This window comes from Protomyctophum bolini (assembly GCF_963924005.1).
Source record: "Protomyctophum bolini genome assembly, chromosome: 20".
Taxonomy (NCBI): domain Eukaryota; kingdom Metazoa; phylum Chordata; class Actinopteri; order Myctophiformes; family Myctophidae; genus Protomyctophum; species Protomyctophum bolini.
The window spans coordinates 6,880,728-6,904,114 of record NC_137881.1 but is presented as its reverse complement, the minus strand read 5'-3'; the positions used below and the strand labels follow the sequence as shown (position 1 = coordinate 6,904,114).

At 40.9% G+C, this 23,387-nt stretch overlaps 1 protein-coding gene across 1 annotated transcript in view; it reads left to right on the top strand.

The window, feature by feature from the left end:
• Positions 1–4,120: 4,120 nt before the first annotated feature.
• Positions 4,121–23,387, top strand: part of eml3 (EMAP like 3) — a 50,905-nt gene continuing 31,638 nt past the window's right edge. The window contains exon 1 of the mRNA XM_080792613.1: positions 4,121–4,530. Coding sequence (XP_080648739.1) covers positions 4,506–4,530 — 25 coding nt within the window. The 5' untranslated portion in view covers positions 4,121–4,505. The remainder of the gene's footprint in view (positions 4,531–23,387) is intronic.

Here is a 23,387-nt window from a genome sequence, read left to right as displayed (position 1 = left end):
TTTCTAACAACTGCAACAGATGCTGAAGATGAAATGAACTGAAGGTCTTCAACCAAGGCATTTATGCACGTCAGTGATACATTATGAATGCATTCTAACTTCAGCAGAAGTAAGCCAATGTTTTGAGTAACTAAGTGTGAGGCTCTTTCAGAAGTTGAAGTGTCCTGATCACAATCAAAACTAGTGCCCTCACCACCATCACTATCCTCTAGTAAATCAGAATTGTCAACAGAATGGTCAACAGTCAGATTGCTATAGCTCTCATACACATCTTGCTTAAGATCACTACAGGAACAGGATTTGTGATTTCTACTTTTGTGTTTCCGAAATGTACTGTAGATATTTGTACTATAGTTGCAACCTTCAAATACACAAATTACAGTTTCGTAGTTCTTCAGATGATTTCCAATATGCTGAAAATAGTCCTTCTCTGTTGACAAACAAACACTGCAAACTAAGCACTTAAAAGAAGATGTTATTTCTGTCTGTAGAACTTCATCAGCTGGATGGTTTCTGTATAAGTGTTGGCGAAGAGAAGCCTGTGTTTTAAATGTGCATGGGCAACTGTCATATAAACAGGGCTTTGATTGTCCATGGCCAAAGTTGTGTTGTAGTCTGTAATGCTTGAGAAGACTCCCCTTTGTGGTAGAAACAGCCTTGCAGATTTTACATTGCCATGCCATGGATCAAAACCTAAGTACCAAAATTGAGAGAGATGAGGTGGGGGCCTTAATTCCATGTTTATAATTTACCACACTGTAACCAAAATTGTGTTCAATGTTTATTCAATTGGCTAAAATTAAATTAAATTAAATGTGGTTTGAAGTAATGCAAAGTATTTTTGGCTTGAACATTTAAAGGGATATTTCCTTTCCTACTCAGTCTTATGTGAACACCCCAGACAGTTTTTAAGTTGCTTGATTCAGTATTTAGATATTTCATATAAAGTTTTGCTGCCCTGCACTGTCTGGTGTGGTCACATAAGCCTGAGTAGATGATAAAATGACAATCAAAAGATAAAGTGAAATATCCCTTTAACCTTTATCAAATGGCTACAGGAACTGTGTCAAGCCTGGCGCAAAATCAATAAGTTGAAGTGTAAATCTAGGACTCATAATGATGTACCGTGCATGTTCAAACCACATATACTTTACATTATTCCACACATTTATTTTGTTATTATTATTTTTTCAACAATAGCCAATTTAACATTATTTTAGATGGGGGTCTTTGGCCCAATGTATATTCATGTGGGGGTCTTTGACAGGAATGGTTTGAGAACCACTGAATTGCATGTACATTATACATTACATACCTATTGATATGATTCAGTCAGTAGTTTAACCAGGAACCCTGCTTCTGGAATCCTGGAATTTCTACGAAATCTAAATATCTTCTAAATAAGCATACTCACTTGGGGTAGTGGCATCATATTTTGATTTAATATTGGGACAGGGGTAGTGGCATCATATTTTGATTTAATATTGGGACAGGCTTTTGCACCTTGTCCAAAAACACATGAGTGTTTTAGATTTTTTTTACATGCCCAGGTTGTCCCGGTAATTTGTTTTATATATATATATATATATATATATATATATATATATAGTTTGTTTTCTTGAAAATGTCTGCCTCTTTAACAGGTCAAAGTGTGTGTGTGTGTGTGTGTGTGTGTGTGTGTGTGCGCGCGCGTGTGTGAGATGGTTTTATTGTACCATGTTGTGCTGTTGCTCTTCAAAAGGTCAAATCAAATTGTGTGTCTGTCTGTCTGAGTGATGGTTTTATTGTACCAAGTTTTATAATTTTTCGTTGAATATGTCTATGCCTCTTCAACAGGTCAAATCAAATTGTGTGTGTGTGTGTGTGTGTGTGATGGTTTTATTGTACCAAGTTTTATTTATTTTAGTTGAATATGTCTATGCCTCTTCAACAGGTCAAATCATTTTTTTGTGTGTGTGTGTGTGTGTGTGTGTGTGTGATGGTTTTATTGTACCATGTTGTATTATTTTTTGTTGAATATGTCTGCCTCTTCAAGAAGTCAAATCAAATGTGTGTGTGTGATGGTTTTATTGTGTTTTATTGTACCATGTTTATAATTATAATGTATATTGTACCATGTTTATATTGTATACATTGTTTACTTGAGTAAACTGCAGTTGTGTTGAACACATTTACAATGGTATTCTTATTCATCTGTACCTGCAATGTTTAAACCTGAGTTTTAATATTATGGACACCAAATTACTTAAATTAATTTATTAATTTGTTCTGTCCTATTTGTTTGTTAGAAATTGATACTTTATTTTACTCATTTCTTTGAAATTGATTTATTTTTACTTACCATTTCTTGAAATTGAGTTTTTTTTTTACTAATTGTGTGATTATAATTGATTTACATTTATAATGTTTTTCTTTGAAATTGATTGTTTTAATTGATATCACATTACTTTAAATCTATTATTATAAATGTCACTTTTGTTACCATAGTGTATAATCTGCTCAATACATAGAGTAGATTATATACTGTATATATGTATATATATATATATATATATATATATATATATGGTAACAAAATGGACATTCATAAAAAAATTAAGTAATGCGATATCAATTAAAACAATACATTTCAAAGACAAATATTATAAATTTAAATCGATTATAATCACACAATTAGTAAAAAATACTCAATTTCAAGGAAATAGTAAGTAAAAATAAATCAATTTCAAAGAAATGATGAGTAAAAAATAATCAATTTATAACAAATAATTAGTAAATGTTAATCAATTTAAATCAAATAATGAGTAAATAATAATCAATTTAAATCAAATAATGAGTAAATAATAATCAATTTTAAACTAATAATTAGTAAATTTAAATCAATTTAAATCAAATAATGAGTAAAAAATAATCAATTTTAAACAAATAATTAGTCAATTTAAATCAATTTCAAATAAATGATGAGTAAAAAATAATCAATTTCTAACAAATAATTTATAAATGTTAATCAATTTAAATCAAATAATGAGTAAATAATAATCAATTTTAAACAAATAATTTGTAAATTTAAATCAATTTAAATCCAATAATGAGTAAAAGATAATCAATTTTAAACAAATAATTAGTCAATTTAAATCAATTTCAAATAAATGATGAGTAAAAAATAATCAATTTCTAACAAAAATTTAATAAACGTTAATCAATTTCAATCAAATAATGAATAAAACTTAATCAATTTCTATCAGAATCCAGTCAAATTATGAGTAGAAAATAATCAATTTCAAAGAAATAGTTAGTAAATATAAATCAATATCTACAAATATCTAGTAAATATAACTCATTTTTCAGAGCTTAAATTCTATTCAATGTTATTAGATGTCACACTGTGACAGCATTTTAAATGAGTAAACCCTAGTCATAGTTTTTACAGTGACCTGGCTTCTAGTTCTAATGACAGCTGCCATGGAGGGCAGGCCGCACCACTGGCTCAATCGCACATATTCAGTGTTTGTTACGCACCAACATAGCCAAAACAGCAAATTCCGTCATGCTCAAAATGTGTAAGCCTGCATATCTCAACAGCTCCGCAATGTATATCTGCATTGAGGAAGAAAGAATGAGCAGCATGCCATCCAGACCTACACCCATGCCCAAGGACTAAGTTTGCAGCTCCACATGACGAAACCTCAAGACAGCTGTATGTTTCTCAGGATGTCAGAGGTCATTCAAATCTCAGTGTGGAGAGAGTAGGTTTTCACATTAATTTTGTAAAAAATAAAAATGGGTGTGTCCTGTGATAGCTATATAGCCTACTGTTGTGGGAAAGGGGTGCTGGAGGTGAAAGGGGACAGGACACAAACCTGACACTAAATGACTGGCTAGGCAAGGCAAATAATACCTATGGTATTTACTAGTATTTACAAGTACATCAGCCTAGTATGAATTTGTCATATAGCAATATGGACAGTACCCGAGACCAACAGTGGGGGGCAGCAATACGCCAGCTGACGTTTACACCTTCTGCATATGCCAGAAGGAGAAGCTGTCAGGAGGGAGGGGGGTGTAACCACTTTCTGACAAAAAGTTAAGTTGTGTTACAAGTTTTAGTTTGCAGCTCGCAACATCTGTGGAAGCAGAAGAACGCCCCCATAACACATACTAAAGACGTGAACGGATATCCTAAAACGTCTTTTATCAATTCCCCCCCCCCCCCCCCCCCCCATGCCAAACTAATCTACTGGATTTGTGTTTCGCTGCGATTTTTGATTTTCTTCCCACCATCATCTCTCTGTCTTTATTTTAGTGTTTTGTTTTGTTTCTCCTCCTGGCATCGCTGTGTCTGTGTGTGTGCTGTCTGTGCACGGACGGACGGACGGGTCCACTCGGGAGCGTGACGCAGCGCGAGCTCCCTTCTCTCTCTCAGCATGGAAAACACCTGAAAACAAACTTGACAATAGCACTTTGTCAAAGAAGTGACCCAAGTCACCCAACGCAGGAGGACCACGATGGACGGATCTATGAATAGTTTAGGTAAGTAAAGACAAACACAATTAACCAACTTAATTCTCCCCTCCCAATCCCTGATTTCTTCATAACAGAGAAAACACTTTGCTTGCGTGAGGGTTTCGACTGGTGTGGAAATTATAGAGTAGGCTATAGTTGTCATTTATGGAACATACAATCAGCCAACCTGCTGGGGTGGCATTAATTAATACTCAAGTGCCATTACAGTGCAGTTAACGTGGTTTAATTGACAACTCCATATCTATTGATCTTGGCATGATAATATAGGCTATATATAGTTCTTAGGGATATTCTCAGGTCACTGCTGTGGTTGAGGTTCTGAACTCTTAATAGTGTTGGCACGGTTATAGCAGGGTTGAGGAATTGAAACGTATTCTAAAGTTACACTTGCCACCAAAAATTACCTGAAATAGCCTCTGCACCGTGCACAAATGCATGGGGGTCAGCAGGTGAAATCTGACTCCTGGGTGTGACAAACGGGCAGCCTGCTGTAATACTTCTCAGATATCTGTGTGTGTGTGTGTGTGTGTGTGTGTGTGTGTGTGTGTGTGTGTGTGTGTGTGTGCGTGTGTGTGTGTGTTAATCTATTACATTGTGAGTGATGAGAACAGATAAAGCAGTGTTAATCTATTAAGTTGTGAGTGATGAGAACAGATAAAGCAGACAGACAGGGGTTCTGTTCTGGTGTTGGACATGGATTGCATGTTCTGGACGACTGGACGCCCATCAGATTCAGCACTTGTTTATTGTTTCCTTACATTTTGAGAGAGAGAGAGAGAGAGAGAGCATCCATAATGCATGGCCATGAGGTGGAGGCTGTCTTTAGAATGTGTGGTCTTCTTCAGTGCTCTGTCAGTGGACTGCTCTGCTCCCTGCAGACTCCCAGCCAGACCACCAGCGGTGTTGTGAGCACTTCAAAGGTGTGAGGAGGCCATTAAGCTATTAAGACCAAACCCATTAAACCAAAAAGCCTTCTAAATTGGTAGTTCTCACACTTTATTTATTTAAAAAAATCCCCCCTAAGAAATAGCAGATGTAGGCCTATACAAGCTTGCAGCGCGGCTCTAAGTGATGCACTGTGAGCTTGTATATCGGCTATTTTTGGGGGAAGATGAAAAAATGTACTATGACACAGATGCTTTCCCGGGTATTTCACTTAAAAACAAACGAATCACACTGCTTCAGGCTTTTGTGTGCACCTCAGACACTGACAGTGTTTTAAGTTGCTTGATTCAATATTTAGATATTCATTAAATCAGATAAACCCACTGCTATAAAGAGCACAATCAAATTCAATCTTCATTTTTAACCATGCTAGACTCATTTAATTAATACCTCATGGTTCTGGTGATTGATATTGTTCTGTAATGTGCTTACATGCTGGAATATTATGGCAACACCACTGTATTTGAACTGCAGTTCAAATACAATACCCCCCCCCACACACACACACACACACACACACACACACACACACACACATGGAATTACATAAGATCCAGTTTGCTCCACCCTTCCAATGAAAAATGTTAATGTGAGCTATATATTTGCACTGACTGCACAATGGTGCTATTGTTGTTGCACATCTGTAGGCCTTGCTGTCCCACCTCATGTGCTGATGCTGGTGTTTACTTGTCTTGTAAAGCGTTGGGGTGGCGGTGAGGCACACAGGGGAACAGTAAATATCACACAGAGACATCCGTCAGCAGCTGTCGGACACGCAGGGCCCAGTGAGCCTCTGGGCTGGCTGGGAATTGGGCTTTGCGTGAGAGCCTGGAGGAGGACAATGCAGTACCAGTAGCAGCGACATAGACAAACGTTGCTAGGTTTGATGTTTAAGTGGTATCAGTGGTTGGGAACAAGTAAAAGTATCAATACTGCCATGTCGAAATACTCTGTTACAAGTAAAAGTCTGGAATTAAAAATGTACCAAAGTATACTGGCATCAAGATGTACTTAAAGTACGGAGAGTAAAAGTACTCATTATGCAGAATGTCCCATTTGACAAGTTTTCTAATGTATATAAATATTATCCATATATAATATAATCCAAATCTTCAAGTATAAAGTAATATGCCGGTAGTAGTAAAACTAAAGTTTTCAAATAATTGTACAATATTTGCCTCTGAGATGTAGTGGAGTAGAAGTAAAAGTACAGAAAATTGGAAATACTCCAGTAACGCCAATGCCTTAAAATTGCACTTAAGTACAGTACTTGAGTAAATCTTCTTAGTTACTTTAGTAGTACTTTAGTTATGATACTGTAGTTACTTTGTGGCACGAAATGTCTTTCTTGGCACTCTAAATTACACGGCCATTTAGCATGATTTCGTTTATTGACTAGGGTTCATGCTCAGTGTTGCCATGTTGTCTGCTTATTATAAGAAACCTTAGCATTTACCCTGTCGTTTATATTGACTAGGGTTCATGCTCAGTGTTGCCATGTTTGTCTGCTTATTATAAGAAACTTTGGGCTTGTTATAAAGTTGCTTGTAAATTATTGGTAGTTGCTGGTTGAGTTTTTTTGGGGGCTTGTTTCTAAAGTGCACTTGCTTATTTTGGCTTCCTTTCAAAATGTTGTTTAACCCAGTGGTTCTCAAACATTTTCATGTCAAGGATCCCCAAATCAATTTGTGTTTGACCGTGGAATCCCATATGAAAAATGATCGGCTATATTCAAATAGCCTCTATGGATATAGATATATTTAAAGTGCTCATTGTCTCTTCTTTTGGGATTATTTACATAGACCTGGTTGATTATTTCTCTCACAAAATCTGGCAACACTGTTCATGCTAATCCCACCCACCACAACACGTCTCTATAGTTATTATTGTTGTCTTTATGCATAGCCTAATGTAAAAAGTGAAGTTGAACCTCGGCCTCTAAAGCCTTCATATAATGATACCCATCAATCAACCTGGCTAATAAATACAGTATCTAAGGTGCAGTACAGGGTTTGACTTGTGTGATTATGATTAAGCTTTGAGTTGGAGTTATAATGAGCCTATTCATTCCTCCTCATGCTCACAAGCCTGATTGTCATACGACAATGTTGCTCGCTGAAAATCAGTCATTTAAAACTGTTCTTCTCCGCTGACCGTGCAGCACCGCCACCACTCGTCTACTGAGTGTCCAATCTGTCTAGATGTTCATACCGTTGCTTTGCACAAAAGCATGAGAACAATGTCAGCCCAATGTTTCAGCACAAAACTGTCATTATTCGAGGAGTGTCTCTGCAATTTTAGTTATTTTCAGGAGCAGAATAGGGTAGTTATTTGTGCTTGTGTCAGGATTGGAATATTCCCTTTCTCTCGGTCTCTTTCACGTTCTGTCAAACACGCTCTACCACACGCTCTACCACTCCTGGCTGTCAGTGAAATCATGTATTGTACGGCCTCTGGCTCTGACATGCTGTCTTGGCACCAAAAGGGTGCTTCAGTTGTCGCAACGCACACCAAAACTAGCAGATTTACAAGCTCATGTCACGCTGCTTCCGCCTTCCGCGTAGATCTATAAATCAGGCATAATCAGACTCGTTGATGGAGGGTCTGACAGTTTGTTACTCTTTCACATGACATGATTTCAGAAGATTTACTGATGAGCCTTGATGTCGCAACTGTAGTGGAAAAACTTCTCACATTGTTTACTTAAGTAAAAGTATCAATACTGCAGTATAGAAATACTCTGTTACAAGAATAAAGACAGTAATTCAAAAGGTACTTGAGTAAAAGTACAAAAGTTTTCAAATAAAAGTCTTTTGAAAATAGCCGATCTACAAACTCTGGTCATATCATAATATAAACAAACATTAAATATGGCGAAATTAGGCGAGCATTTGCCAGAAAATAGCAGGCTGCAAGCTCACAGCATGAAAAATCGGTCAAACGATGATGTCACTGGTATACGGTCCGGGTTTCTGAAGTGTCCACAGCTCTCCAAGTACCACCAAGTAGAAATAAATTGTACCATTTTATCATGAGCATTAATGAGGACCAATTCTATGGATATAGATTGAAATTATGGGGGAAGTCATCCTTTAAAGTTTAAAATGTAAAGGATGACTTCCCCCATAGTATCATTTAAAGTTTAAATGGTTAAATGTGTACATGGACAAAATCAAGCAAGTAATGGGTTTCACGGGAATGAGATCAGGTGCAAAAAGATTAATGATAGCCCGTGGTGATAAAGGAGAGGCTATAAACTTCACTTCTCCCTGATACATATTACACACACACCTCCGTGAGCTCAGCGTATCGCGGAGGTCTCTCGGTTTGTGATTGCACAAGGAAGTAGTCAACAGAGTGTCTCATGCTCTTGTTATCTGTAAGCAACGGCAAGCCGCGGCTTGCATAATGATTCCTTTCTAGTTGGTCCAGATGTGCCAATCAGATTTCGTGGCACCGTGTTGACCCAGTGAATGTGTCAGTTGGGAGCGGATTGAGAATATGCCCCAGGCTTTTGCAACGGGGGTATTTTTAGACGTGTCTATCCTTCCAAAAGTCGTGTGTTTCTAGCCTACATACTGTTACTGCCTAGGCTGACTTTTCACCTCCATGTAGCCTACTGCAGGATCAGGAGCTCTTTATTAATTTATAGACGTGTCTATCCTTCCAAAAGTCGTGTGTTTTTAGCCTACATACTGCAGGTTCAGGAGCTCTTTATTAATTAGTTAGAGCCCGGCCAATGCCAGATCTATGGGTCCGATGCCAACCCAGATTTTTGAGTAGACCACAGATAGGTATTAGCTGATATTTTGACTTTTAAGTGCCATTCTAGATCTGATATTTAGCCCCAGTATTTAGCCTAATAGATGCAAAACAAATGATATAATACAGTAACCATACTATTTACAGCTATCTCACTTGTCCTGCTTTTCACTTTGCGCTGTTCCCTGGGTGCACACACGGAAATGTTTGTGGCGTCACACAGCAGACTGTCACATTGGCGTGCAACAAACAGGGTCTAGAGAAAGTGATTTCTTCTCAAGCCTTCTATGACAGTGCACGGTGTTGTGTGGCAAGGGTGTCTGCGATGTGTCACAAAGCCAGGGGGTTTAGTTAGGCAACCAGTAGTGCGTCTTATGTTTGGGGGACAAAGTACAAAGGCAAGTCTGTAGGTGGCTGTGCGTGCGCAGGACACGCACTGTGCACAGCAAGCAAGAACACTCACACGGCACGGAGCGGCGGTGAGTGACGCACCAGAAGAAAGGAGAGAGAGAGCGCCATTTGTCAACCCTCTGCCATGGCAGGCTGATGGTGTGCATGCCTACGCTGGAAATAAAAATCACACTTGGGGCGCCTGGTGTTGTTTGTTTAAAGTGCTGTAAACTAACGTTACCAGGCTAAAGTGCTCTAAACAGACATTACAAGTCCATAGACTTGGCTGCCTCCCACTTGACATAAACATATACAAGCATTACCAGCAAAAGTGCTCTAAACAAACTTGATTAAAAGTCCATAGGCTTGGCTGCCACATGACGTAATTCTGAAAGCCAGACATTCAAAAACACACAATTATTTCATTAACCAGCCTGATTCGATCTGTGAGAAACATTTGACTATTTAATCAGCATTTTGACCGCCTATGGCAAATATTTTCCATTATCGAAGTAAGCGGAAATGCGATTCTTCTCTGCAACTTTCTAATGCTTTATCTATGCTCTGCCGTACGATGGTGAAAATAGTAGATCTACAAGCTCACAGTTCTGAGCTTGTGGAGCTGCTATTTTCGATGTGCGACTTGCAAATCTTTGGTCTGAACGGGGCAAAAAAAGGAAGATTAAAGTTAGCTTAGTCTTTAGTAAATTGAGCCAGTCTTGGCATATGGCTGCATCTGCAACAAACTGATTCAGCTCTGCTTCCAGTTGGACAAGAAAGAAAGTCCTCTGCAAAGCCAAAGCTCGCACACAGAATTAACAAAAGAGCTGGTTTGTTCTAACTCCAACCATGACTCTTTGGCTGTGGAACCATCAGGCAGCCACTACTACACCCACGAGACCTGAAATGACCTTCTTGTGTCTTTCATCGAAGACATTTTCGAATAGAGGGAGAATGTTTACCGCACGCCCCGGATCAATTTCTACGGCGTCAGTCTGCATATTTATGGTTTCTCCACTTTCAATAGAAGAAAGTATATAGGCTCCTGGTCTGGTCGTTTGCTACAGTTTGTGAATCACCATCATGGCCTGATTGCTGCAAGAACAATCTGTCATGGAGGTGTGTTTGAGTGTGAATCAGTCAGTCAGTTCTTCCTCTTCTAACTCCTCGGCTTAACGTGGTTTCCAGTCACTGTCTGCTATCAACGTGTCAGTTTTCATCTCGGCTTGATCAAAGTTTGACCGAGTTTAACCACTTTAACCCAATCTCTTCACCGATCGGCTGTCTTCACAGAACGTTCGCCTATTCTGGGCTGACAGCCCAGAATAGGAATGCTGGGGTTCATGTGGTTTATCACTGTACAGGTGGAGAGAGAGAGAGAGAGAGAGAGAGAGAGAGAGAGATGTGGGGAGAGAGAGAGAGAGAGAGAGAGAGAGAGAGAGAGAGAGAGAGAGAGATGTGGGGAGAGAGAGAGAGAGAGAGAGAGAGATGTGATGAAGGGAGATGTGTGGAGATGGTCCACTGCAGACCAGCAATGCTTCCAGTCCGGTCTTCCAGTGCACGTGTTGTGAATCTGCCCCACCCCCACCGCACACGCACGCACACACGCGCGCACGCACGCACACACGCGCGCACACACGCACGCGCGCACGCACCCTCCCCACTTCCCTTGACCTGTTTCCAAATGGCAGTGAGTCACCCGCAGGCCTTGGCTTGTTACTGAAAAATTAAACAAGAAAATCAAAGAAGACAGAGAATGCTGTTGTGTGTGCGCGCATGTGTGTGCATGCATGCCTGCGTGCGAGTATGTGTGTGAGAGAGAGTGTGTGAGACGTGTTTGTGTGTACGTGTGTGTGTAAATTGATACGTTTGTTGGTTTTTTAATATCTGCTGTTGGTGCTCATGAACCTTACTCTGCTTCCATCCTGTGGGCATGTGATACCGTCGGCCTCGACTGTACAGTAGCTACATTCTGTGGCATGTGTGTGTGACTATGTGTGCATATTTAAGTATAATAATAGTATACTGTAACTGTGTGTGTGTGTGTGTGTGTGTGTGTGTGTGTGTGTATGTATATCTGTGCATGCTTGTGTGCCTGCTTGCGTGTGTACAATACATGCACATGTACATGCACGTGTGCGCGTGTGTCCTGTTTCCCTCTGAACAAACTCACAAAGAACTCAAGTGGTGCACAGAATCCGCTCGGCCTGGCCCCGGAGGGAGAAAACATATTAACCGCTGCTGTTTCCTTCCAGCCAGAGACGGCCTTCCTCCAGGTCTGCACCTCCTAGTGTGTTGCGCCGTGCGTCCATAAATACCAAGCATCCACTAAAAAGCTGCAGCTCCAAAGAGGAGCCGACCGTCCTCTGGTGTAATTGCTTCCTCATGAGGACACGAATGCAGTGTTTTGTTCCAAAGCAACCTTGATAGATACGCTTGTAATCCAACGGTACCCATTAGGACCAGAGGCTGATTCAATCCATGCCTTCTAAATCATTCTAGTCTCAAACCTTTTCGTAATTCAAAATGACATGACAATATTTTCAGACCCTTTTTTTTTTCTTCTCACACATTTTCAAAATAGCAGAATAACAAGCTTGCATTGCGGCACAAAGTTACGTGCTGCTGTGAGCTTGTAGATCTGTTATTTTTGAATAGCCAACGCTGAAATCTTTTTAGTTTTAGTAAGTAAAAAACATTCTATGGTCCCTCTCGGGGCCGACAGTGGTCCTCAAAGATGAATAGATTTGTATTGTTGTTAAATCTGTTGTTTTTGATCACATAGACCGGTTCGGGCATCTGGTTACGGAATGCCTCTCGAGCGTCTCCCTATAGGGAGGTCCTCGAGTGCACATCCCACTGGGAGGAGATCCCAGGGAGAGACCAAGGATCAGATGGAGGTATTCTATTTCAAAAACTGGCCCTGGAACGCCTCTGTATTCCCCAGGAGGAAGCTCACTAATGTTGCTCTGGAGAGGGAAGTCTGGAGCTCTCTGTGGAGCTGTTTGCCCCCGCGACACCGACCATACGGGTAAGCGGTTGAAGATGGACAGATGAACAAATCATTTTGAAAGAATTTGGAGAGACTGCGAGTTTGTATGGGATGTTAGCCACTCATCCCGTCCAGATGAGTCAAAGCTGATGAGAGGCCTCCTTCTATTTAAAAACATGAGGTTTACTGTAGGTCCTGATGAATAATACAGTCCTTTATTATGTCTCTGAGTCTGGCATTATGTCTCTGAGTCTGGCTATAACTTGTCTGGTCATGATGGCCAATTTGGTGACACCACACCAAAGCACTGCTTGCGGAAGATTCAGATCTGTACTGTTCAGATCCCTGTAGTTAGAGTTAGGCTGGTTTTAGACTAGATGAATGGAGTATTTTATTGAAGGTTTTGCTGCAAGGTTTTTAGTGGCAGTGGAGTGCTAAGGTTAGCCACAGAATATGCAGGCCAATAATGAGGATAGGCTAGCATCATAGACCGTAGCATCCAGTGTTGGAAAGTAACGGAGTACATTTACTTATCCTAAGTACAATCTTGAGGTATTTGTTTTTGTACTTTACTTGAGCAATTCCAATTTCCAATAGTTTTACTTCTATACTGCATTAACCCATTCTGACCTGAGATCAGATTCATACGAGGTTTTCCACTGGACACACACTGGTCTGATCAACCCATTCTGACCTGAGATCAGATTCTAAAAATGTCAGTCGTTCTTCGATTTTTCAAAAAATAGCAGACCTACAAGCTCATAGCGCGCCACTCGGTGGCGCGCTATGAGCTTGTAGATCTGCTATTTTTCAATAGCTAAAGCATGACATGATGCTATAACACAAAAATGGGTTCCCGTTCAGAATGGGTTAAATCTCAGAGGAAAATATTGTACTTACTCCACTCCACTACAATTAAGTGAAAACTTTAGTCACTAGTTAATTTGTAGATTTTGATTATTATTACAAAACGTGCATTAACCACTTCAGCCCTGTACTGTGATGCGAGTCACTGCTATTTTCAAGTGATTATTTATACAATTCTATACATTTGAAAACTTGTGAACAACATGATGGGACATTCTGTATAATGAGTACTTTATGCTTTTGGTAGGCTACTTTAAGTACATTTCGATGCCAATACTTTCATACTTTTTACTCAAGTCAATGTTGAATACCAGACTTTTACTTGTAACAAAGTATTTCTCCACTACAGCATTACTCAAGTAAAACATCTTAGTATTTCTTCACTGGGTAGCCACAGAATCTGTAGGCCAACATAGGATAGACTAGCTAGCGTCTCATGATGGCTATAAGGCCTCACTCACACCTTTCGATCTAGCATACAACATTGATGCGTGCTAGATGTAAGCAAGATGTAAGTGTCATGGCCGCCCCAATGCATTTCCAATGGAAGTCACATGGTTTGATACAACATTTTGGACTACAAGCTGTTGTATGGCTTTCGGCTATGTTTCGACTGCCCCCCCTCCCCCTCATACAACACAAATGTTGTGTCAAAACCATGTGACTCCCATTGGAAATGCATTGGGGCGAGATGTATCACACCCTTTGTATACAACAAGCATACATCAGTCTGTTGTAAAGGTGTGAGTGAGGCCTTTTACTTGTAACAAAGTATTTCTCCACTACAGCATTATTACTCAAGTAAAACATCTTAGTATTTCTCCACTACAGCATTATTACTCAAGTAAAACATCTTAGTATTTCTTCACTGGGTAGCCACAGAATCTGTAGGCCAACAAGGATAGACTAGCTAGCGTCTCATGATGGCTAACGCTTCTGGCACAGGGCGTAGTATTGGATGGATGACCCCCATGTGATCTGCTTCCTGCTACCCGGCTATACTGTATGGCCAATAATGACTGCTGCGGTCTTTTTTTAAACCCGTTTTTCTATTGGCCACGGGTGATTTAGTACTTCAGCAGCTGAAAAGTATACGGAGAGAGAGAGAGAGAGAGAGACGTCGTTAATTGGCATTTTTTTTACCCCGCCTGTGCGCATATATTTCACCACTCAGGTGACGTGACGTGTCTGTCTGCGAGTTGAACTGGGTTCCTCTGAAAGACGGGGATTATGCATTAGAGCCGCTTGTTTATTTATGAGTTAAGTTGACGATGCAGGCCTCGCTGACAGCTTGAGAAGTTATTATCGTTCTCAATGGACCGTGTCTCCTCATGCAGTCGTCGGCGTGTGTGTTAAGCGTGTGCGCGGCGTTCCCCCGTTTCTATGCACTAGTATGCGGCCCTCGGCTGTCCTGCATGCCCGTCTACAAATTTGTGTTGATTTTGACAGCAAATTTAGATTTAGTTTTTGTTTCGTCACCGCTACACCCCTTATCCCTAAACTTTTTACTATTTTGCTAAACATTTTTGAATAGTTAAAATGGCCCAGTCTACAAACTCACAACGTGTCAATGTAGATTGGCTAGTTGAACTATTCAAAAATGTTTTGCAAAATAGTAAAAAAAAAAAAAAGGCAAAGAAGTTTATGGATAAGTTGTATAGTGGATAGTGTAAGGTGGATAGTGGTGACGAAAATGGAGCACATAGACTTTTGAGTAAATTCGTAATGCTTGATTTTACACTGCGTTGCGCTGGCAGCGCAACGCATTGTGAGCTTGTAGATCAGCTATTTTCAGAGCACAATCAAACATAAAATGACATCTCTTTTAGTTCTACAGGATCCCTTCTCCACTAGTCGTCGTCCCCCCCCCCCCCCTAACATTTTTATCTAGTTTGTATTTGTTGACTAAATTGTCAGTATATTTAGTCTCAGTTTTAGTTATCACTAAATATTCGTATATAAAACCTTCGGACGGTGCGTGCTTTCGTGGCAATGCAGAGAGATGCTATATACAATGCAGAGAGATGCTATCTACAATGCAGAGAGATGCTATCTACAGAGGCGCAGAAAGAATCTGCTTCTCGTCAAGGAGGCTGTGTTACGTTGTTGCTCCTGTATGGCCTTTTGTCTCTAAACGCTCTCACTCGCTTTTCATTTTCACCTTTGGCTCATTTTGTGGTCAGACGCCTATAACTTCATTCCTTTGAGTCTCGCTGGCTTCATCACCGGAGATCAAGTGACTGATGCTCCAACGGTGGAAAGCTGAAATACACACACGCCAGTAGGACGACGACACACACACACACACACACACACACACACACACACACACACACACACACACACACGCGCGCGTGCGTACCTGTATTACTTATTTGTGAGGACCAGAATCAGTTGACTGTCACTGCCTATAGTTCATTCCCCAACCCCTATAATCGTAAACTTGAGCTCTGTATAGTATCCCTAATCGCGTTAAGTAGCCTCTTAAGAAGTGAACAGAAATCAGCAGAGTGAGTATAGGATTTGGAGGTCAGTCAGGATATTTGGTTCTTCTCACTGTAGCGTGTATAGTACACAGTACAGTACACAATATACAGTACACAGAACACACATGCATACGTGTGTGCTACTGGATCTCTCCTCAATCAGAAAGCCTCTGTGATGGAACACAGCCCAGAACCAGTGATGGAAGAAGTACTCCTATGTTTTAAAGTAAAAGTAGCAATACCCTTTTGTGGAAAAGGGTGTACAAGTTGGGGGGGGGATGAAGATTTACGATTCTGTCCCTTTCGGTACATAACTTGGACAGCGGGGAATCGCGGCACGCCTCAGTCTTAGTTTCAATCTGACTGGTTTTCCAATTGTACTGTGATCTGTAATAATAATCTACAAAGTAACTTGTAACTAATTATTTGTCTTCAAATAATTATAGTGGCATAAAAGTACAATATTTGCCTCTGAGATGTGGTGGAGACAGAGTAGAAAAAGTACTGAAAACTGGAAATACTCTAGTAAATACCTCAAAATTGTGCTTAACCCATTCTGACCGGGAACCCATTTTGGTGTTCGCATCATGTCGTGCTTTAGCTATTGAAAAATAGCAGATCTACAAGCTCATAGCGCGCCACCGAGTGGCGCGCTACGAGCTTGTAGGTCTGCTATTTTTGAAAAATCGAAGAACGACTGACATTTTTTTGAATCTGATCTCAGGTCAGAATGGGTTAATCAGTTATCAGACCAGTGTGTGTCCAGTGGAAAACCTTGTATGAATCTGATCTCAGGTCAGAATGGGTTAAGTACAGTGCTTGAGTAAATGTACTTAGTTACTTTTCACCACGCCATGTTGATTTGTGGATATGTGTTAGTTCTCCACCGTCGTCTTTGATCAGATCACCTAAACGGTGAACCGCAGACTGTTAATGTTTGCTATAGCTTTTATTGGGATAACATACTAACATAACATAACATATATACTACAAGACACAATAAAACTGAACTTTATTGATCCCCGCGGGGGCAACTGAATATATTACCCATGCAGTAACGAGGTAATATATAGAGTTACGATAGAAAGACAGGACACATCTGCTTTACGCACGCACGTCGCACACCCATCTCATTAAAACAAAAAAACATCTACAGATGTATACAGAAGACGGGATCCTCCTAGGAAACAAATGTCCAAACTTGGCAAACGTCAACGTGTGCAGAGGGTTCTTCAGTAGAGATAAAAAATAAATAAACACATCTGGTGTATACTGGCCTACTGTACATGTGTAAAGTATTGACATCTGCAAATCCTTTTACAGTATTAATGAAATAATTTACTTATTTAGGCTTTTCTCAAAAGCCTTTATCTGATGAAACACTGGGAGAAACTATAGGGGAGTCAGACAAGCAGACAAATCTGGTCTGGCCGTTGTTGGTGAAGAGAACCGGGGACCTGCAGTCAGGCATTAGAGGAGCTCATGTGATAATGCACCCTAACAACTCTGCTATATCCTCCGCCCAGGATATGTGTGCAGATTGAGATCGGTGCTCCCCTGATATCAGAGAGTTGAGCGAAGGCCATTCCAGAGTGCTCATGCTGGCGTATAGTCTGACTGTCTGAGGGGCCAATGCACTGCCTCACTATGATGCCATGTGTTTATCTTATCTTATCCCAGTGAGCGACTGCTAATCATTTAACTAGAACTAATCCTTGCATCGTAAAGCCCTAAAACCTACTAAGACCTTGGTTCTGGTCCAAAATACCGTCCGTGTGTAGAGCTGTCCACCACTCAGTACATGAGAACCTTCTCCGAGCAGCCCAGACCTTCCCCCCGCCCCAACCCCAAGACATCTATTCTACAGTAAATACCCGGAATTTAAACAGCTGGATCGAGCCACGCAAAACCCAAATCAAAGAACAAGAGGCTTAGCCTCCGGAGGGAGAACCGGGCCTCTCACGCACTGTTCATCCATCACAGCCTGACTTCGAGACTCAAAATGAGCTTCGGTGGATTTCTGAAGGAATCTTGTTTATTTTGCAAGAGCGTGGGTCTTTGATGGAGTTCATTGATGGATGAATATCACCCCTCCGGTCACAGCAAGGAGCACAACCATCACTGAGAGAGAAATAAAGCTATTACAGCAGTTGGTTCTCAAACAGTGGTCCTTGAGGGGGTTCCAGGTGGTCCCCAGCTGAATGATGGAGAGCATGGTAACCAGATGGACATATAGATATTTAACTCTTGAGTGTCAAATTGGAGCTGGAACCGTGAGGTTCCCAGTTCGATCCCGGGCTCCCCCAGAGTTAGTGTCAAAGTGTCCTTGAGCAAGACTCTGAAACCCTAATTGAAGTGTCCAAGACTCTGAACCCCTAATTGCTCCCGATGTGCAGATGGTTGGTTGCCTTGCATGGTTTATTGGTTTCCTCCACCATCTAATCTTTGTATGAATGTCTGTGTGCCGGGAAGGTGCAAGAAAGCCATTAGGCCTAGAGTAGACCGAGACTAGACTTGAAGCCTGACTTCATTGTACTTTGTTGCGCTGCATGGCTGTTGTGCACCGAAAAGAGCAGAGCAGCTATCTTTATTCTTTGGTGAGTGAAACCAAGTGTGAATCAGGCTTGATGAGTGTGCTGTGCACAGGAGATATATGCTCAGTTCAGTTTGTGTGTGCGTACGTGTATTGTACACGTTGTACTGTGTATTGTATCCATATGTGTGATTGTGTGTGTATGTGCCTATATACTGTACTGTGTATATCGGTTGTCTATGTCATGTGACCAGACAGAGGAATGGAGTTCTTCTTTTCACGTTTCATTTCCTGCACCTCTCTCGGGCGGCCGCAGACAGCTGTGCTCAGACCGAGCATATTATATTAACAGCAGGAAGTTCCTTTGATTGTAACTGCATGGGAAACTCCCATTGAAAGTGAGACGCTCCTCTATCGCTTCGCCAAACACTTCCCTTTTTTTTCAACGGTTGCTAATATACGCCGACAGGAACTATTGAATGACCGTGCATGTGAACTATGGAACTATGGAATGACCATGCATGTGCCACGCAAAAGAGTGGAGGTTAGGTGTGAAATGAAGTGACGATGAGATGATGGGGCCCTTTAAAATCCTAATCTTTTTCCACTTTAAAATTTGCTCTCTCAGAGAGGAAAAATACGGAGACCCAATGGAACTCATTTGGGTAAATATTTACACTCAGTTAAATCAATCAATCAATCTAATGAGGATTTCTACTTTGTGTAGATCACAGGCAGGTTTTTAAGGAGAGTTTTAAAGCATTGTAACTCATTCAATTAGTGTAACCATTTATTTTATACATTGGCTATTCAAAAATACCACGACGGTGTCGTGCTTGCACGCTTGTAGATCTGCTATTTTTGATAAATCTTGAAAACGTGTCGTGTATATAATGTTTAAAGCGAACATCTTTAATTCCAATCTTTGCTTCTGGGAGACCCCGGAACAAAATATTTGGAGATGGGGAACCATATCCATATATCCAGGGACCTCCCCAGAAGCAAAGATTTGAGTTAAAAACGTTTGTTCTGAAAAAATATGTTCCAAATTTGAGGCACATTTTCACGATTTTTCAAAAATAACAGGCGCGCTACGAGCTTGTACACAGACACACGGTCACACGAGCTTGAACACAGACACACGGTCACATAGATAGGTGAACACAGACACACGGACATTGCTGTTCCTTGGAGTGGTTGCACCACTCAAAAATAAAACAAAAGGTCTCTTTCTGTCCTGCATGGCTCTACTGCAGGCTAGAGAAAAAAAAAGCATTTTGCGTCCAGCAGCTGTAGTGATGATGACAGTCTTGTTACAGTGAAACGGTCACACCTAATTAAAACACTGCGAGGAAAATAAAGAAAGACGTCAGCGATGTTCCAAACATGCCGTGACACCGGCCTGCGGGAGCTTTAACCCAATTTGGGCGGGAACCCCTTTTGGTGCATGTTTTAAGCATTATGTTATGCTTTAGCTGTTGAAAAATAGCAGATATACAAGCTCGTAGGTCTGCTATTTTTTGAAAAATCATGAAAATGCGGCACAAATCTTTGAATATATATCGGGGGTACCCAGACTTGAGAGCTACTTTCAAAATGACCAGCGAAACAAGATCTATACCCACCAAAAAATATGATCTGAAAATAGTTTAAAGAACATGACAAACACACTTAGAATGGGAAATATAGAGTTGGGAAATGGAAATACTTTTTGTTTTTGTATGTAACTTTCTAATGCTACTGATCTTTGTGCTCAACACTCTTGAAAACAAAGTAATCTGTTGTGGGTTAACAGGCCATTTTTATGTCAATCAATCAAGTCACCTTAATTCAAGTGTCGGATGCCAAATTATACATTTGTATTTATAAATTATATATGTTTTAGGGCCATGTCATGTGATCTATACCTGCACAGCCTTTGTGATCTATACTGGTAGATCGCGATCTACCTTTTGGGCAAGCCCTGATATATGTATATTCTTTCAGAAGACTTTTTTTTATTTTTATTTCGACGTCAGGTCTAAACGGGTTAACATCACACAGCTGGCAACCGCCACACTTTCTCTTGCTGACGTTGACGCGGTGCCAACTAGCTATAGCGGCTTCCAGAGAAAAAGTGGGCATGGACTTCCTGATAAGTGCACTGTTGTTTCCCCCAAAGAACCGAAAAGGTCATGAGCAGGAGTCGTCAACCACTGTGTCCGTCCGTGGCAAAGACCTGGAATTGTCCCTGGAAGACTTTAGGTTTTCCTTTTCACACACCATTATAATGTTACTAGTTTGATCATGACCCAAATAGAAGCGACGACGCCAGCCAGGCCCAGGAAATGAATCCCCAATGCATTTTTTTCCCCCATAGACATTTCAAAAAGTATTTATTTAACCCATTTTGTGCGGGAACCCCTTTTGGTGGTTCAAGCATTCTTATGTTATAGTTTAGCTATTGGAAAAATTGCAGATCTACAAGCTACATATATTCTTTCAGAGTTTCAGTTTTTAACTCAAATCTTTGCTTCTGGGGAGGTCCCTGGAAGAACATATTTTCAGATGGGGGTCGGCGGCCAATTACATATAATTTTGGGGTCCTAGTGGATTAGAGAGTGTAAAAATGGAACCAAATGGACCTGTAAGGGTCCATGATCTGTTATGGTCATTCAGGGCTAGCTTTTTATGTGTTTCTGGTAAGATAATTGTCCACTCATTCTGTATGTTGGCCAAAAGGGTAAAAAATTAATTTTGCCACCGCAAGTCAGCGTGGCGATGGCGTGCGTGCGGCGTGCTGTCTTCCTCCTTCTCCTTACTCTCTCTCTTCTTCCAAGGCTCTTGAAAGCGCAGCGTGCACGATAAGATCAAATAACACAGCGGGAGAGAGGAAGCATACAGAGTACATGTGTCATCTCTTCAGAACTGGTGCGATAAAAGCTCCTTGGGGATCAATGTGACAAAAACTAAATAATGGGAGATGATAAAAGTTAGATTCTCCTTCTTTTTTTTTTATATATATATTGTTGGGGTCTTTTTATGCTTTTATGCACAGTAGTCTGACAAGGAAATGGAGAGAGAGATGTGGTTGGGGGGGGGGGGGGTGGGGTGGGGGTGGGGTGGGGGTGACATGCAGCGAAGGTCGTCAGGATCGGGAGTCGAACCCGCGACACACTGTCAGGCTGGATTACAGGCCTACTGTAGGTGCCCAGACGGCTATGCCAGCTATAGCCGTCTGGGCCAATATTTGGGTTCTCAAGAGGAAATTGTGTCTTTCCGGTGGGTTGCTGCCCGGTATAGACAGGAATGAGTGAACAGGATAAGCTAGTGATTGTGTGACAATAGCAGGAAAGTGGATTTAGCGACACACTATCAGTGCAAGTCTCAAATGAACAGGTAATAGATGAATATGGGCATAGATGTGACAACAGGTGTGTCATACAGTACAGTATGTACACTACATTCATTTGTTGAAATCAATCCAGCCTCAAAGTACAGTAGTAACTCCTGCTTTAGTGCAGTAAATTGCCGCCAGAAATGTACTCTTGTCAAGTGTTACATGGTATAGGCATGTACTGTCATAACTACTTACAGCGCGATGATGATCTATGCACGAATCCTGTACACACACTGGCTCTTTCTAACAGCTTTTCTCAGGCCTTGTAGGCTAAGGCTTGGCATCCAATCGGCTCTCTGTCTTATTGTTTCCTGCATGGTCCAAAGAACATGACTCACAGCTGAAAACTTTATTTCCCTTAACCTTAACCCTTCACCAGCCGTTAAACACACAAGAAAAGGCCTCACATATGCACTCGGGAGAGACATAATCCCGTCTTAAAACCTGCACTTCAGTGGTTTGGAGTCCGATCTTGAGTGACATTCCTTTTCTGGAGGAGAAGGTTACGATAACACTTTGCGCCGTGCGATTCCCGCTTGAGGGTTTAGGCCCGTTACGTTATGCTCCCATAAATTCAGTTGATGAGAGTTTGAGGGTTTGTGCAATTTGAGGAGTGGTGGCAGAGCACCTCTCTCACCCACTCATTACGGCCTGGGCAAAGCATTCCATCCCCCACAAACTTCTCAAGCACTTAACTGTTGCACTGTGTTGGACTGGTGTTATGCAGTGGTGGGGAAACAGTGCTCACATTTCTTACTTGAGTAAAAGTATCAATGCTGCAATTTAGAAATGCAAATTATATAAAGTGCAAAAGTATTGGTATCAAAATGTGCTTGAAGTACCGAAAAGGAAGTATACCGAAAAGGAAGACGCATTGTGAGCTTGTAGATCGGCTATTTTCAAAATTGCCGAAATGTATATTGGGCTAAAGTGGTTAATGTATATGTATGGTGCATTTTTTTATATTAATTAATCTACAAATAACTAGTAACTAAAGTTTTCAAATAAACTAAGTGGAGTAAGTACAATTTGTACACTGAGATGTAGTCGAGTAGAAGTACCAGAGAATTGTAAATACTGTAGTAAAATAACTCAAAATTAGTACTTAAATACATGTACTTACACTCGTATACACTTGAGTAAATGTACTATAGTTACTTCACACCGCTGCATTTAGCCCCAGAACGTCTCGCGCACTTAACTTTGTTGGACCATAAGATGCAGAAATAACTCCGTAAACGGCTGAGCAAGAATCCAGTGGCATAACGATGAGCGCAAATAAGTGGAGAACAACCAGTCGAGCTAAATGACCTGACGGTCTGAAATATCCCCCCCCCCCCCCTCTCTCTCTCTCTCTCTCTCTCTCTCTCTCTCTCTCTCTCTCTCTGTGCGAGGTGTTGACAGCTTTGTTCCATCCAGACACATAGGGAAGAAAGAGCGTCATTCCCTCGACACAAACATGAGAATTCATCCAGTGCCCTCCGCCGCCGCCAACCAACCCCTTTGACA